We start from the raw sequence: 18,806 nt of genomic DNA on the forward strand, positions 1-18,806 counted from the left end.
CGCCAGGGAGCCAAAGGTTGCTTGTAATCAGATTTGAGGTTTTATATTCTCCAGACTAGTGGAAAAAGCGACTGTGGTGTCTTGTTTGAGGGGTGTTAGTGGGCTCAGGCTGTGCTATCTACCTCTGTGTGTACATAATGCCTGTTTACATGCTCCACATTGGCCGCTGTTTGTGATACTGCCCTAGGCTTTTGTCTGTCGCCAACAGGAACCATTTGTTCATGACACAGTGAGCCACAGGCAGCAGTGTGGGACTATTTATTTCTAAATAAGTAAACCTTGCAAATTAAAAAATCATAGAGTACAATAAGCTGCATCTCTGATGATACTGCTTGCAAGATGAGTGCAATGTTGTTTTTGTCTGCAATGTGTTTAAGATTGTTCAGTTTAAGGGATAAACAATTTGTTATTTTTTGGGTTTGGGGGTTTTAGGTTTAATATATTTGCACCAAAGAAAACAAGTTAAAGACAAAACAGTACAGATAAAAAACGGGTGTGCAGGTGAGGTTGGAAACCCAAAAGGGCTTGAAAACCACACCACAAAAAACAATATACAACTATTAGTAAAAAAAAAAGATTGTTCAATCAGTTAAACAAAGAATACTAATTACAAATGTTGATAGTATACTGAATATACAAGAAAAAACATGTTTGATTATGTGTATGTGTGCATGTGTGTGTGAGTGAGAGCTAGGCTACATGGAGGAGACTACTGGGTAGTTTGGCTGACCCCTAGTCTTCACTTGAAGTTATTGAGTGATGATGACGTTTTGTCAATGTGAAGATAGGAATTCCAGTGTATGGAACCTCTGTATCTGCTAGCTAGAGCAATGTGGAGGTGCGGCAGAGGGAAGAGTGAAGGTTATTGCAGTGCCATGTGTTGTATGCATGGTTTTGGGAATTAACTTGGTAGAATCCATTGAAAGTTTAGATAGGCTGTCTGGGAGGTATATGTATTTGTAGATGAAGGTTCATGGAGTATATTAATGGACAATATATTGAGTTTCTTAAACAGAGGGGCAGATGGAGCCAAGTAGTTAGAGGAGGTGGCTAGTCCTGCAAATGTCTTCTGTGTGATGAGTCGTTTGTGTAGGTAGGACGCATGTGTAATAGCCCAGACAATATTGCAGTAAATGAGATATGGGTAACTTAAGCTGTAGTATAGTGTTAGGAAGCAAGGCTGATGTTAATCCACTAATCTTTCTGATGATACAAATTTGCTGCATATGCTTTTTCCAGCATAACTTTTCATCATCTACAGCACCTAGGAATCTAGTGAATTAAACCTGGTCCATTTCATTCCCACCAATTGAGATTCTTACATTTTTTTCTTTCTTATTCTTACCAGTGAATACAACGAAGTTGTATTCTTTTTTACATTTCAAGATAATTTGATTATATGGAACCATTCAGAAAACTTGGTCATGCCTCAGTTGGCTTCATTGATTAGTGAATCAAAATTCTTGTGTGATAAAACCAAGTTGGTATCATCAGCAAAGAGAATGGGTCATTGATATAGATTAGGAATAACACAGGTCTAAGGATCGAACCCTGTGGAATGCCACAGAATATCCTGGCCCTGGTAGGTGCACAACCATTTGCATATACAAATTGTTCTCTATCATAAACATAATTATATAAGATCATGAAAACCGTAATAATGTAATTTAGCAAATAATATTTCATGATCAACTGTGTTGAACGCATTGGATAAATCTAGGGGGTAAAAGGCTATGCCTCTGCTAATTAACAACAATGATTATTTCCTTGATGATATTGACTGTGCTTATCAACAAATGGATTGTACATGGATTGTAATCTTGTAAGACTTGATATTTGACATGAAAAGCATCGTTAGGATTCACAACTTGTTAATGGGACCGATTCCAAGGTAGCATTCCAAGGGAAGGAGGTATAATTGAGACATTGGGATTGCGGCTCTTGAAAATACCCTGAAAACAAGTTCCTGTGAATTCATTTGATGTCCATTCTGCTCTCTATTGGAGAGAAAAAGCGGGGTCCCCCATTCAGAGCTCCACAATGGTCCTGTTGAGATCCAGCACTTTGCAGACCAGCTGAGCTCCTTTCTGTCCCTGGTCTCTAAAAAATATACTGGGCCATTGCACACTCAATTGATATTCCACCACTCAAACTTAATATCATGAATGGAGGTCCAGACTCTATGAATCAGAAGACAATGCGCTTAGCTTAGCAGCAAACTGGCACTTTGTGTGGTGTCTGTGGCAGCAGTGAGGAAGTGTCTAATGTGGGGCTCACAATTGTGCTTCTATAGAGTTCTAATGAGCTTCAGTGTGGAGGATGAATGGTCGGGGCCTTTCAGTGTGAGGGCCAGGGAGCGAGCTCTGTGCACACCCACACAATGGAAGCCAGAGGAGGGGAGGCAGGCAGACACTGCACTGCAGTAACACTGCAAAGCTAAGCCATTACAAGACCCACGAATAAGATAAATAAAATATAACCCCATGCTGAATAAATACTGACATGTGTGGTTTTGAAGCTGCAGTCATTGTTCTGAATTAATTGAATCTGTCATCTAAGTACATACTGTACATACACCCATCATTTAAAACACTTTTTTTTTATCACCTTTATTTAACCAGGTAGGCTAGTTGAGAACAAGTTCTCATTTTCAACTGCGACCTGGCCAAGATAAAGCAAAGCAGTGCGACACAAACAACAAAACAGAGTTACACATGGAATAAACAAACATACAGTCAATAATACAATAGAAAATGTCTATATACAGTGTGTGCAAATGAGGTAGGATAAGGGAGGTAAGGCAATAAATAGGCCATAGTGGCGAAATAATTACAATATAGCAATTAAACACTGGAGTGATAGATGTGCAGAAGACGAATGTGCAAGTAGAGATACTGGGGTGCAAAGGAGCAAAATAAATAAATAACAGTATGGGGATGTGGTAGTTGGATGGGCTATTTACAGATGGGCTATGTACAGGTGCAGTGATCTGTGAGCTGCTCTGACAACTGGTGCTTAAAGCTAGTGAGGGAGATATGAGTCTCCAGCTTCAGTGATTTTTGCAGTTCGTTCCAGTCATTGGCAGCAGAGAACTGGAAGGAAAGGCGGCCAAAGGAGAAATTGGCTTTGGGGGTGACCTGCTGGAGCGCGTGCTACGGGTGGGTGCTGCTATGGTGACCAGTGAGCTGAGATAAGGCGGGGCTTTACCTAGCAGAGACTTGTAGATGACCTGGAGCCAGTGAGTTTGGCGATGAATATGAATATGAAGTGAATATGACAAAACGGATGGCACTGTGATAGACTGCATCCAATTTGCTGAGTAGAGTGTTGGAGGCTATTTTGTAAATGACATCGCCGATGTCAAGGATCGGTAGGATTGTCCGTTTTACGAGGGTATGTTTGGCAGCATGAGTGAAGGATGCTTTGTTGCAGAATAGGAAGTTGATTCTAGATTTCATTTTGGATTGGAGATGCTTAATGTGAGTCTGGAAGGAGAGTTTACAGTCTAACCAGACACCTAGGTATTTGTAGTTGTCCACATAATCTAAGTCAGAACCGTCCAGAGTAGTGATGCTGGACGGGCGGGCAGGTGCAGGCAGCGATCGGTTGAAGAGCATGCATTTAGTTTTACCTGCATTTAAGAACAGTTGGATGTTGGCATTGAAGCTCGTCTGGAGGTTAGTTAACACAGTGTCCAAAGAAGGGCCAGAAGTATACAGAAGTATCATAGTGTGCCTCTGCGTGTGTGTGTGTATTTGCTGTTGCACCAGCACGTGACCGTGACACAGGGCTGATGTCTCCTCAGACTGGCATGATTATTATCCATGAGCCTAAGGACCGGACATCTTCATAACAGCTGCAGAGAGAGGAAGCATTCTTTTTCATTATCACCTTGAATTAGTCTGCATCCAGCGGCTACATCCAACAGTATGGGCCTAAACTAGGTTTTAAAAAATTGGGAAACTGCAATTAAAGAGGATGGAAAATAAATAAATGCTCTGTAATTCACCCTGGAAAAAACAAAAACAAAAAATAACGTATTCTTTAAAAGCATATTTATCATTATAGAGGTACATCTTAACCCCACAACTGCTCACGAGATAGCTGTTAATTACAGCGTTACAGCTTGGTTACAGCGTTACAGCCCTAACATAGGAAAGAGCAGGAAGCCTGTCGGGGAAATTCTTACACAGGGACATTCGAAGTCAATCGTAAATGAATACTCCTTTATTTGTCAGAGCGCTGGCGAGGTTCCAACCAACTCAATACAGCATAGTACACATATGAATCTCCCCTTTGGCAGCCCCAGCAGTTGTCTTATATACGGCTATACACAGACAAGTTATATTTGCATGATTTAGCATAATTAATGAATCATTACCATTTTGTTTCATTCATGTGACCGACCAATACTGGTTCATAACATGTGACAAACCAATATCTCACGAGGCTTCATCTCTCTAAGCTGAAACCTTGAAACTGAGATATCTTTTGTAGTTCTCAAAACAAGGTCTGAGCGTACTGCCAAATTGCAGATACTGATAAGTGAGGATTCGTTAAATCAGTCACTTGCATGAACACAGAAATTGGTTTTTAGAACAACACATGAATAGAACACAGAAATGAGTTATAAGGAAAGCACATTGAAATTTCCATTACAAGCCACTGAAGGGGGTTTGGGAATCAATATCACAATAGAGCCTGTAGCCTTTGGGGAGAGAAGCATGTAGACCACATCCCCATTCTCTAGCTCTGAAGACAATGCATTAGACGCAGGTGCATCCTATCCATTAGAATCGTATATGGCATTAAACATAACTTTCTGGGTATTGTGATACATGAATCCACCACAGGCGGCTGGTGGCCCCTTAATTGGGAAGGACAGGCTCATAGTAATAGCCCGTCCTCACGTGTTTGATACCATTCCATTAACTCCATTAAAGCCACTATTATGAGCTGTCCTCCCCTCAGCAGCCTCCTGTGGAATACACTAATGTATGCAGGAGTGCAGGGATCATAGTCAGTGAATCTGAAGTAGGGTTGTAGGCTGTGCCAATGTTTGTTGAAGTCTCTATTGTGGAACAATGTAATGTCAGTATTGAAGGGTCCAACATGTCCTAAATTAGCCAAACTAGCAGAGAAGGCCACCTTTGGTCTGGCTGTGTTATCTGTCTTCAGATAACTGCTCCTCCACCTTGAGCTTTTGGAACAGCAGTTCAGCCTTAGTGACACTCTTAGTGACGCTCGTTCAAGGTCAGCCTAAGCTGTCCTTCAGTCTGGCCTCAGCTCTATTCTCTGTCCCACCACCATGTCTCTCGGGTTCTTCAGCTCAGTCCAGATGTCAGGGGTTGTACCTCCATACTCCAGGATTTTGGATTTGTGATCAAATGTTTCATATGAGGGGGCAGTACTAAATGTTACCTTTTATTTTAAGGTATTTTCATACATATCTGTTTTACCATTTAGAAATGAAAGCACTTGATGTATCCAGTCCCCCTATTTGAAGAAGTCATCAGTATTTTGACAAATTAATTTCTAGTGTATTAAAGTAATAAAAAGTGTAGCATTTGGTCCCATATTCCTAGCATGCAATGACTACATCAAGCTTGTGACTACAAACTTGTTGGATGCATTTAGAGCTTGTTTTGATTGTTTGATTGTTTTGCCCCATAGGAACTGGTTCAAAATACTGTCCTGAGTAAGGTGTATGAATATTTATTCTTAGATGTACACTCTCTCCAAAGGGAAAAAAATAGACATCATAAAATGCATATTGATGAATGTAGAAATATACCTATGTGTCTACTGCCTCCCCAGACTGCATACCGTGGAACCACAGCGACATCACCTGTTCTGATCCAGTACTGCTACTAATATATTGCTAAAATCTCTGTAATTCCCAACCATGCTCACTAGATGGCACCAAGAAAAAGAAATCAAACCAATAACCATTCCAAAAGCAGGATTTGTACTTACCATTGAGCTGTATTGCAAACCTGAAGCATGTAGGTAACAAGCCCATAGGCTTATCAATATTTATCTTAAGTATCTTAACAATAGTATCTTTCATTTTTTATTTACCCTTTATTTAACTAGGCAAGTCAGTTAAGAACAAATTGTTATTTACAATGACGGCCTACCGAGGAACAGTGGGTTAACTGCCTTGTTCAGGGGCAGAACGACAGATTTTCACCTTGTCAGCTCGGGGATTTGATCCAGCAAACTGTTACTGGCCCAATGCTCTAACCACTAGGATGGCTACCTGCCGCCCCAAATTAACAATTGTCTGTATTGATGTGATCTCTCACCATTTTGGATCATGCCAGACTGGGAATGCTTCATGCTTGAAATCATAGGTCTTATCCCAATGATTGAAATACATGCTTTCCAGACAAGTCAACTGTCATAGCTCCTGCACAGGACAAATGAAGATTGTATAATGACAACAAGTCTGTTATTGGAAGTGACATGTGACATTCAAGAAGAACTGCCACCATGAGGCTTGTACAGTATTATAGCCCAGAGGAGCTGAAAAAAGCTCTGGGGACAGACAATATAGCCATTTCCCCCAGCTAGTTTTAATTCAGAACCAAATATCCTGAGGTAGCAACCAACACTGACTCTCACTGCTTAAAGGGGAACTCCAATCAAAAACAATTTATTTTGTATTTTTATTACTAGTCCACTGTTGATAGTCCTAAAATGTTTTACATGTCAGCAGTCAAGTTTTCAAGATATTGGACTTTCAAGAAGCAAAGTGTCACTGACCACATCATTATGATGATGCAAAATGCATCCCAGAGCCACTATCGTTTAGGCATTTCACTTGGTACTTATTGTACTCAGATTGTTTTATGCACTTTATTAAAACAGATTTATTTCACTTGGTTGTAATTTAGAATGAACTTTACTTGGCGACTTCATCTTGTGGATATTTCCCTTCTACATTATCCTATTTAAAATTTAAGCTTCGACAGAATAAACCCCATATTAGTTTGTGTCCTGTGCAGTGTTTACTTTCGCCAGGCTACATGAAGAAGCCGGATGTGGAGGTCCTGGGCTGGCGTGGTTACACGTGGTCTGGGGTTGTGAGGCCGGTTGGACGTGCTGACAAATTTTCTAAAACGACGTTGGGGAAATTAACATTCAATTATCTGGCAACAGCTCTGGTGGACATTCCTGCAATCAGCATGTCATTTGCACACTCCCTCAAAACTTGAGACATCAGTGGCATTGTGTTGTGTGATAAAACTGCACATTTTAGTGGCCTTTTATTGTCCCAAGCACAAAGTGCACCTGTGTAATGATCATGCTGTTTAATCAGCTTCTTGATATGCCACACCTGTCAAGTGGATGGATTATTTTGGCAAAGGAGAAATGCTCAATGACAAAAAAATCCCTCTCAGAAGTGAACCATTTCCCCCCCTCACAACACAAACCTAACAGCGTACCTGTCTCTGCCTTGCAAATCGTTCTGTTCAACATCCTATTCCTGCAGTTGTCCAGGCCTCAGTAACTCAATGCTGTATGAGTCAATACTATTGATCTGACGACTTAAACCCTTTCACTATCCACTCCATAGTGTTTGGCTCAGGTCCTGCAGACAGAGCTCCCTGCTATGCGTCAGTGACCAAGTTGTGAAAGGGGATACGCGTAAGTGTCTGAGAACCTGAAAGCACTTCACAGTAACAAATAGAGCTGTTCCCTTGAACCTCAACATTGGGGAGAAGAGACATGTAGGGGAGTGCTTTATGCCATTCGATGACCCTCACTTGGTTTGCTTTGTCATTGAAATGTCAGTGGTAACAGACCTTTCACAATCAACAGGTCTATAGCACAGCGAGAGGCATATCGGGGACGGGCGAATAAAAACCAGCCGGTTCAGTTTAAATTAGAAAATGGACCCAATCTAAGAACTGTGGCAGGAAGCATGAATACAGATGGCTCTGATATGAAGCAAGGCATTGGAGTTAAAGTTATTCTCAGAATAAGAGGATGTATCCACACCTATAGAGTAAATATCTTTTTGTAATCACTTGTGAACATTATGAGGACTTGCTAAACAATCTCAGGAGACAGATGACAGCTGCAGATATTTTTCTAAAACATGGTCTTTTTTTGTAAGGACAATTCATGACATCCTCCCTCACAGCCACCTTCCCATCCATTATTACTATTTTTCTTCCCTCTCTCTGTGAGTGGGAGTAACTGTCTCCAGTGGAAACTTGCGAGGTAAATGAGGTGTGGCTCTAAATGTCAGAGTGGGCATCTCTTCCTGGGCGCCCCAATCAATGAGAGGCAGTATCATGTGCTTATTCAGCCAGGTGTTGGAGGGAGGGAACAGGCAGATCAGAACACTGTGGAGAGATAGGGAGGGAGGGAACACACTGATCACTCACACTCTTAGAAGTCTCTTTATAGTGAAGGTGTTCATTATGGGAGGACACAGAGTTGCGCGTATAACAACGCTCACATTTTCTGACAAGGGATATCATTCATTCTCTCACACACACACAGCAGTAAAAGGGGAAATGTCAAAGCCTAAATGTGCACTGTTGAGATCCTCTCCAGTCCAGTGGGGTAGGACGTAGAGGAGGATACATTACTGGGTGATGATTGTCTACGTTTTGATCGGTCAAATATTGTGGTCCAATTCTGAGTGATTGATCAAGTCTAATATCCATCTCTCTTCGGAGCTGCAGTGAACTCAACTCTGAAAAATTTCCCTGACATATGGCTGTTGACTTCTACAGAACACTGTATAGGAGGAGTCAATGTTCTCCCTACCATTATATACAGTGAATTCGAAAAGTATTCAGACCCCTCACCAGTCTACACACAATACCCCAAAGTGACAAAGCAAAAAAAAAAAGGTAAAAAAAACAGCAATACCTTATTTACATACAGTACCAGTCAAAAGTTTGGACATCTGCTCATTCCAGGGTTTTTCTTTCTTTCTTTTTACATTGTAGAATAATAGTGAAGACCTCAAAATGATGAATAACACATATAGAATCATGTAGTAAGCAAAAAATATATTTTATATTTGAGATTCTTCAAAGTAGCCACCCTTTGCCTTGATGACAGCTTTGCACACTCTTGGCATTCTCTAAACCAGCTTCATGAGGTAGTCACCTGGAATGCATTTCAATTAACAGGTGTGCCTTCTTAAAAAGTTAATTTTGTAGAATTTCTTTCCTTCTTAATGCGTTTGAGCCAATCAATTGTGTTGTGACATGGTAGGGGTGGTATACAGAAGAAAGCCATATTTCATATTATGGCAAGAACAGCTCAAATAAGCAAAGAGAAACGGCAGTCGATCATTACTTTAAGACATGAAGGTCAGTCAATGCGGAAAATTTCAAAAAACTTTTATAGATTCTTTAAGTGCTGTCGCAAAAACCATCAAGCGCTATGATGAAACTTGCTCTCTTGAGGACCGCCACGGGAAAGGAAGACCCAGAGTTACCTCTGCTTCAAAGGATAAGTTCATTTGAGTTACCAGCCTCAGAAAATGCAGCCCAAATAAAAGCTTCACAGAGTTCAAGTAGCAGACATCTCAACATCAACTGTTCAGAGGAGACTGCATGAATCAGGCCTTCATGGTCTAATTGCTGCAAAGAAACCACTAGTAAAGGACACCAATAAGAAGAAGACTTGCTTGGGCCAAGAAACACAAGCAATGGACATTAGACCAGTGGAAATCTTTCCTTTGGTCTGATGAGTCCATATTTGAGATTTTGGTTCCAACCGCCATGTCTTTGTGAGACGCAGAGTAGGAGAGCGGATGATCTCCACATGTGTGGTTCCCACCGTGAAGAATGGAGGAGGAGATGTGATCGTGTGGAGGTGCTTTGCAGGTGACACTGTCTGATTTTATTAAGAATTCAAGGCACACTTTAGCAGCATGGCTACCACAGCATTCTGCAGCGATATGCCATCCCATCTGGTTTGCTTAGACTATCATTTGTTTTGTAAAAGGACAATGACACAACACACCTCCAGGCTGTGTAAGGGCTATTTGACCAAAGCGAGTGATGGAGTGCTGCATCAGATGACCTGGCCTCCATAATCACCTGACCTCAACCCAATTGAGATGGTTTGGGATGAGTTGGACCGCAGAGTGAAAGAAAAGCAGCCAACAAGTGCTCAGCATATGTGGGAACTCCTTCAAAACTGTTGGTCAAAGCATTCCAGGTTTAGCTGGTTGAGAGAATGCCAAGAGTGTACAAAGGTGTCATCAAGGCAAAGGGTGGCTACTTTGAAGAATCTCAAATATATTGTTTAACACTTTTTTGGTTACTTCATGATTCCATATGTGTTATTTCATAGTTTTGATGTCTTCAATATTATTCTACAATGTAGAAAATAGTAAAAATAAAGAAAAGGCCTTGAATGAGTAGATGTGTCCAAACTTTTGACTAGTATGTATATTTACAAAAGATTTACTCTCCTCCAACAAGAGGGGTGTGAACAGTTTGGGGTCGCATGGGTTGTGAGGTGGGGCTTTGTTACTACGCCGATAAATGACTATATCCATTCGGACCTTTGCGTGACTGGACCTTCTCAAATAGTACATGAGTACCCCTGTTGTATAACAAAGTCTAGCTATTATTCAGCTAGTACTCCACTGTATTCTGTTAGAGGAGACAGCCAGGGGTTACCGTAGTGATGGCCTCTGTGTGGTTCAGACACCACTACACCTGCCCGAGTCATGTAAGGAGACTTTGTATGGCGGGTGGAGCTGCTGGTACCAACCAGCCTCAGGTTTACAGAGAGGTTAACCTGTTGAGGACAGAGGGCGCTGTTTTCACTTTGGGGGAAAATCGTGCCCAATTTAAACGGCCTCGTACTCAATTCTTGCTCGTACAATATGCATATTATTATTACTATTGGATAGAAAACACTCTCTAGTTTCTAAAACCGTTTGAATTATATCTGTGAGTAAAACAGAACTCCTTTTGCAGCAAACTTCCTGACAGGAAGTGGAAAATCTGAAATCGATGCACTGTTCTAGGGCCTGCCTATTAATGTCCTTGATATTTATTAGAATACATGCACTTCATACATCTTCCACTAGATGTCGACAAGCAGTGAGAGAAGAAATTGAGTGTGTAACTTGATCTGGGGTCGAATAATAGCTCTTGGCATGACGTGTCACCAGTTTCCTGTTTTCTGGAGAGCGCGAGAAGGGACCTGGATTTGCCTTCTGTCGTCCATAAGCTGTCGTTATGGACGACTAATATCTCCGGCTTTGATTTTATTTGATACATGTGACAATATCATCGTAAAGTATGTTTTTTCAATATAGTTTTATTAGATTATTGAAATTTATTCGGGACGTTAGGCGTGTTGCGTTGTGTGCCTTTGTTCAGGAAGGAGAGCTTAGCGCCACTTTGCTAGCTTTCCGTGCTAATTGACTGGAGAAGAGGACATTCTAAATCCAAACAACGATTGTTCCCGACAAAGGACCCCTTGTACAACATTCTGATGAAAGATCATCAAAAGTAGGACCCATTTTATGATGCTATTTCATATATCTGTCGAACATGTGAAATAGTCGTTTGCGCCCAGAGTTTGGGCACTCTGTCGCTATACCTAAGCTGGATGTCGTAATGAAGTTATTTTTAGAATTCTAACACGGCGATTGCATTAAGAACTAGTGTATCTATCATTTCCTATACAACATGTATTTTCTAGTAACGTTTATGAATAGTTATTTGGTCAGAATAGTTGGTGTCATAAAAATATCCACACATTCTGGGAAAAAGATGCTACGTTAGCACAATGTATAACCACTGATTTCAGCTCTAAATATGCACATTTTCGAACAAAACATAAGTGTATGTATAACCTGATGTTATAGGACTGTCATCTGATGAAGGTTTATGAAGGTTAGTGAAAATTAATATATTTTGCTGGTTTATTCCCTATCGCTAACGTGCCTATTGCTATCGCTAACGTGCCTTGATGAATGAATGCGGTAGTGTGGTAGGCTATTGTAGTAAGCTAATATAATGCTATATTGTGTTTTCGCTGTAAAACACTAAAAAAATCGGAAATATTGGCTGGATTCACAAGATGTTTGTCTTTAATTTGCTGTACACCATCGATTTTTCAGAAATGTTTTATGATGAGTATTTAGGTATTTGACGTTGGTGTCTGTAATTACTCTGGCTGCTTCGGTTCTATTTCTGACGGTAGCTGTGATGGTAGCTGCAATGTAAAACTGATTTATACCTCAAATATGCAAATTTTTCGAACAAAACATAGATTTATTGTATAACATGTTATAAGACTGTCATCTGATGAAGTTGTTTCTTGGTTAGTTTGGTTGGTTCTTGGTTAGTTAGGTTGGCTTTGTGCATGCTACCTGTGCTGTGAAAAATGTCTGTCCTTTTTTGTATTTGGTGGTGAGCTAACAAATATATGTGGTGTTTTCGCTGTAAAACATTTTAAAAATCGGACATGTTGACTGGATTCACAAGATGTGTATCTTTCATTTGCTGTATTGGACTTGTTAATGTGTGAAAGTTAAATATTTCTAAAAAATATATTTTGAATTTCGCGCTCTGCCTTTTCAGTGGAATGTCGGAGGAGTTCCGCTAGCGGAACACCAGAGCCAGACAGGTTAAACAACCACAAAAGCCTTCTTCAGTAATGATGGGCAGATGGGTGTGGTGCTGACACTTTAATCAATCAACCCCTGTGCTGTCGGGATTATCCCATGGATCTGATGAACAGAATACACAGGTCCTGTAGGGTGCAGACAAAGAGAGAAAGAGAGCACAATGCAGAGAGAGAAACACTGACCTGTTTGGGGCACTTTGGCCAGTAGCAGCAGCATCCTCCGGTACTCCAAAAACGTATTGTTTTTGACCTCGCTCCTGGAGGAGAAAGGATGACAGATTAAGTGCTTATTAAGTTGTTGTTGTGGTGAGAGGTTGATCAGGAGTCCCTGTTATTGAAGAGAGCAGGGCAGTGGTGCAGTCTCCTTAGGCTCATCTCTTTAAGCTCCTGCCTTCCTTTCTGCCTCATCTCGCCTCTCCTCCTAGGGGCTATGACCTCACGGGGCCTTGGCACAGGAGATGAGGGGCTGGCCTGGATGCCCAATTACCCTACCGAAGGAGCAGTGTGGCTACTATGTACACTTAACCCAACACCAAGTGATTACCGTAATTGCTGGACTATTAAGCGCACCTGAATATAAGCCGTACCCACTGAATTTTTTACAAATATGTATTTTGTACATAAATAAACCGCACATGTCTATAAGCCGCAAGTGCCTACCGGTACATTGAAACAAATGAACTTTACACAGCCTTTAAACGAAACACGGCTTGTAACAAAAATAAATAGGCTTTTAAACGAAACACGGCTTGTAACAAAAATAAAGAGGCTTTAACGAAACACGGCTTGTAAAAAAAATAAATAGCAGTAAACAGTAGCCTACCAAGAAAGTCAAACTTCATTGCGGTGGCGATTGTTTTGGCTTTCAGTCGGATCTGCACAGTTCCAACGTCTTATCATCGACTCATTAAGGCCAAGCTCCCGTGCAGCAGCTCTATTTCCTTTTCCAACAGCCAGATCGATCGCCTTCAACTTGAAAGCTGCATCATATGCATTTCTCCGTGTCTTTGCCATGATGAGGGTGACAAAATGACTACCGTAATCAGAATGATGGCAAGTTTGAGCGCGCTCGATTTACGTCACATTATGTGACGGTGCTCAGTTTTTTGGCAGCGTGAATCTTGTGGAAAAAAAAACATAAATTAGCCGCGTCATTGTATAAACCGCGAGGTTCATAGCGTGGGAAAAAAGTAGCGGCTTATAGTCCGGAAATTACGGTACTGTAAAAACATAACTTTTTACAAGCAACCTAACCGTAAAAACTATTTTTACTGTAACCACTAGTGGTCTGTCAAGCTTCTAAACAGTCACTTTTAAAGGTATAGTCTGGGAATCTGTGCACTTTTAAAGCCATTTCTGTATTTGATGGCATAGTTAAAAGAGAGAGAGGGACTGATCGCAGCAGGAAACTCCACATGTTTTAGAACCATTTATCTACCATAGTTACTGTACATGTCTGTTTTTACAGTTTATGCCAGGGGTTAACACACTCGTTTGGCCAGCGAACCCATTTTGACCAAAAAAATGTTGCGACCCCACCATGTAAAAAAAGTGATCAAAGTAAATAAAAGTAATCAACGGCCAATGTTTGCATTTTTAAATTGGGGTTATTACAAATCAGTATGACTGTACTTTTGACAGTATTTCAATTTGAAGGAAGTATGGTTTGAAGTGACAAATGCAACAGAAAGGAATTGGGAGGTTAATCATTTTGTATGGTCTTCTGTGTAGAAAAGGACATACACTGATTGTTCTTTTCCCCCCAGTCGGATTTAGAGCCTGGTCTTGTCCACTCTGGCTTGTGGGCATTGTAGAGGGAAACAGAAAACACAAGTGCTTGAGAGTCTTATTATGGGGTCATAATATTCTGTAGCTTAGTGTTCAAAGGATAGTGCATGGCGGGTATATATATATATATATATATATATATATATATATATATATATATATATATATATATATATATATATATATATATATATATATATATATAATTGGTTATCGGTATCGTTTTTTGGGGGGCAAGGAAAATATCAGATATCGTTATCGGCCCAAAATGTAATATCGGTGCATCTCTAGTATATAATAGTTATTTTACTACAGTATTTATACTATAGTTAACTGTAAATACTACAGTATACACTACAGTGAATACTACAGTAAAGTCTGCAAAAACACTAGTGAATACTCTATAGCAGGGGTTCTTAAACTTTTTCAGCCTGGGACCCAAATTAGAAATGTGGTGTTTTCCTGGGACCCAAGCTTCGGAAAAAATGCAACTATATGTAAATATCGATACATTTCATTGCCCTTATGCCTAAAACAAATGCAATATAAACAAAAACAAATAACAATGAAATGAAAAATTCATATAAATATATATTCATGTTTATTTCCCCCCATTAAAAACACTCATATATCTGCCTAGGTTGGAACTGTTGCTGTTAAAATACAATAAATAATTTAATTCTGAACTGGAATAAACAGATTGATCACATCACACAGATGAGTAACAGAACACACACACAGGCTTTTTGATAGTGCAACCCTAACATGCTGACCAGACCGGACACGTCGCGTGCGCGAGCGTCGCAAAATAAATTTAGAAATCCATGTTATTCAATTATTGCACCCACACTGCTCGCGCACGCCAACGAGCATCTGCGACACCAAGGGATAAAATAGATGTCGTTCCTATTTCTGATGCAGATCGCGCTGCAAGTCCTGCCTCTCCCATCTCCCCATTGGTTTATAGAAGCAGGTACCCACGTGCCATCTCCTCATTGGTTATACCCACGTGGGTGATAGAAAGACGAACTGTTTTGCCGGTAGTCGTGGTAATACAATGAAAGTTTAGATGCGATCACCATATAATTTAAACAATGAAAAAGCCTGGAAGGAGGAGAGATGACTAGAAACGATTCGGTTGGCCGTTTTATGTGTGGATTAATTGTCGGAGTAGAGATCCTTGTGCATTTCAGGTAAAATAACAACTCAATGTTTATATCCCAGGACAAATTAGCTAGCAACAGCAAGCTAGCTAAATAGGACAAATTAACGTTAGCTAGCAAGTGCAAGCTAACTAGCTAAATTGCCATACATGTTTAATGCTTTTCGACCTGTCCCCAAATTAATGTCATTGGTTCAGAGTTTGTTTTGATAATTTAACCTGCGTGTCGTGATCGCGTTTGGTGTGGGGGGGCAAAATAAATTTATGCACGATAGCGCACGAGCGCAGCCGGTTTGGGCAGGGTGTAAGTAACAGTACAGAAGAAAAATTCAGTGTACATCTTACTGTAGAAATTATTGTTGAAAGAAAATCTAGGTTGGAACTGTTGCTGTTTAAAATAGAATACATATTTTTTTATTCTGAACTAGAATAAACTAATTGATCGCATCACACAGATGTAGACCAGAAAACACACAGTCCTAATTAGGTGTGTGTGGCTGGTTGAAGTTTTCAACAAGCAGGTCTATTCTGGACTCAGTTTTTAACAGTGCAACACGGAGGTCATACTCAGCACTAGAGTATTTTTTTTATGTGGGCACATTTGAAGGAAGAAAACTGAACCCGCTGTGTTCATTACAAACAGATTTAACCGCTACCGTAGGTTACTCCCGGTTCTAAGAACCAAGCTTGTTTGAACCAACCAAATATATATTTAAGTTTCTCTCACAACCCTATTTTAAAATCAGGCGACGTGACTCCTTAGTTTGGGAAACGCTGTTTTATGCATACATGGCTGAGAGGCAGTGGGATTGTCGGTGCCATTGTATGTACTTTTTGTTGAGCTACGTATTCAGTAAATATGCACAGTGATATACATTCTGAGATAAAATAGTGTGATGTTTATTTATATAAAAGTGTGGGGGGTTTTAACTTTTCCTGTCTGGTTCTTAACTTAAATGCAAATGAACCCAAACTGCTCTGCCAGTGAGGTGGGCCAGTGGTCTAGTTTGTGTGTAAGTGTGTGTTGTAGAAACTTACGATAGCCCAGAGCAGTATTTCTGCAGTAGGAAGTTGGACAGCTCTTGAAGGATGGGCTGGCTGTGCAGTGCCACAAACTGCTCCCGGCAAACCTGGCAACCCAAGAGAGCACAACATGCTCAGCCACTCTACTAAACTCCCAACACTCAACCAACCGCTCTATTCAACACTGACAGGGGGAGAGAAGCAGAGGTGGAAAAGGAGGAGGGAGGGGATAGAAGACTAGCTAGAGTGATTGGTGCCAATCATTACTGCTGTCGGGTCAGGACCAATTTAATGCATTCCTGAAGAATGACCTAAAGATGCACTCAAACTTTTGTAATATTTCAGCCAGTAGTTCCGAAGGTGGTGGTCATGAGCCAAAAGTGGGCCACGTTTTGTGTGTACTACGTTATCAAATTGTGTACTACAGTACGTCATCCATTTAGCGTGATATGTTACATCCTGAATTTCTTCTTTTTGTTGTTCAATGAATCTTCAATTCATATGATATGTTACAAATCCAATTCGTGACAAATTTAGTTGTTTCAGATTCTGGAGTGCATCTTAAAGGGGTAATAAAATCCCATGTCATATGTTGAGGTGCTGACCTAGTTATTTTGAGCGTTTCCCTTTGCTGTTTGTTCAATTGGCTATGAAATTAGGGAAGAGCACTGAGATTTAAACATGACAAGAAATAACAATACTGTGAAATAACCTCTTCAATACTAATCACTGGAGATTGGATGAAGAAATATCAGTTGGAAGCTCTTTTCTTCACATAATTCATACAGAAATGCCATTATGGTAATTCAGACAGTTTGGATCTTTATAGAACCGGAGCATCTCAATAGTCTGGTCATCACTAGTTAACACAGCCACAAAGTCATAAACCTTGCCTATTTGTACAATTTTTCTTCTTAAAATCTGATTTTAGACCTAACCTTAACCACATTGCTAACCTTAAGCCTAAATCTAAGCTTAAATAAACTCTTTGTTTTCAGAATTTTTTGACGATATAGTAAATTTAGACTTTGTGGCTGTGTTATCTAGTGGAAACCATTTAGTCTTGTTGACACCTCGATGTCCTGAGGGGCAGGGAAACACAGCCACTCCGTAAGGGCCCTCTGTGATAGGACGCAACACCGGGACATATGGCGCTGCCTGCCAACAGCTGTAACGGCATGTATTAACCTTTACCGAACCTCAACCCCGTATCCGGGATCACCCCCCACCCCCCCCACACTGATTAGCATCGCTAGCATAGCGTCACAATTAAATAGTAGCATCTAAATATCATTAAATCACAAGTCCAAGACACCAAATGAAAGATACAGATCTTGTGAATAAAGCCACCATTTCAGATTTTTAAAATGTTTTACAGGGAAGACAAAATATGTAAATCTATTAGCTAACCACGTTAGCAAAAGACACCACTTTCCTAACTCCATCAGTTTCTTACTCCATCAGGTGCTATCACCAATTCGGCCAAATAAAGATATTGATAGCCACTAACCAAGAAAAAACCTCATCAGATGACAGTCTGATAACATATTTATTGTATAGGATAGGTTTTGTTAGAAAAATTTGCATATTTCAGGTATAAATCATAGTTTACAATTGCACCCACCATCACAACTCGACTAGAATAAATACACAGAGCAACGTGTATTACCTAATTACTAATCATAAAACATTTATTAAAAATACACAACTCACAGCAATGGAAAGACACAGATCTTGTGAATTCAGACAATATTTCAGATGTTCTAAGTGTTTTACAGCGAAAACACAATAAATCGTTATATTAGCATACCACATATGCAAACGTTACCCGACCATTGATTCAAGCCAAAGAGAGCGATATCGTTATCATCGCCAAAATATATTAATTTTTTCACTAACCTTCTCAGAATTCTTCCGATGACACTCCTGTAACATCATATTACAACATACATATAGAGTTTGTTCGAAAATGTGCATATTTAGCCACAAACAACCGTGGTTATACAATGACAATACTAGCAAAACTAGCCTGAAAATGTCGGACGCCATCTTTCACAGTGATCTTGTCTCATGGATAACTATTCATAAACTTGACTAAAAAAATATAAGTTGGACAGCTATCGAAAGACAAATTAGTTCTTAATGCAATCGCTGAATTACATTTCTAAAATTATCCTTACTGTGCAATACAGGGTTCGCCAAG

General features: G+C 40.2%; 1 protein-coding gene across 1 annotated transcript in view; it reads right to left on the minus strand.

The window, feature by feature from the left end:
• Positions 1-3,669: 3,669 nt before the first annotated feature.
• Positions 3,670-18,806, minus strand: part of LOC120052031 (DNA-directed RNA polymerase, mitochondrial-like) — a 56,304-nt gene continuing 41,167 nt past the window's right edge. The window contains 3 exon segments of the mRNA XM_038998897.1: positions 3,670-3,856; positions 12,814-12,887; positions 16,619-16,710. Coding sequence (XP_038854825.1) covers positions 3,831-3,856; positions 12,814-12,887; positions 16,619-16,710 — 192 coding nt within the window. The 3' untranslated portion in view covers positions 3,670-3,830.

This window comes from Salvelinus namaycush, chromosome 8, assembly GCF_016432855.1.
Source record: "Salvelinus namaycush isolate Seneca chromosome 8, SaNama_1.0, whole genome shotgun sequence".
In the NCBI taxonomy this organism is placed as follows: Eukaryota; Metazoa; Chordata; class Actinopteri; order Salmoniformes; family Salmonidae; genus Salvelinus; species Salvelinus namaycush.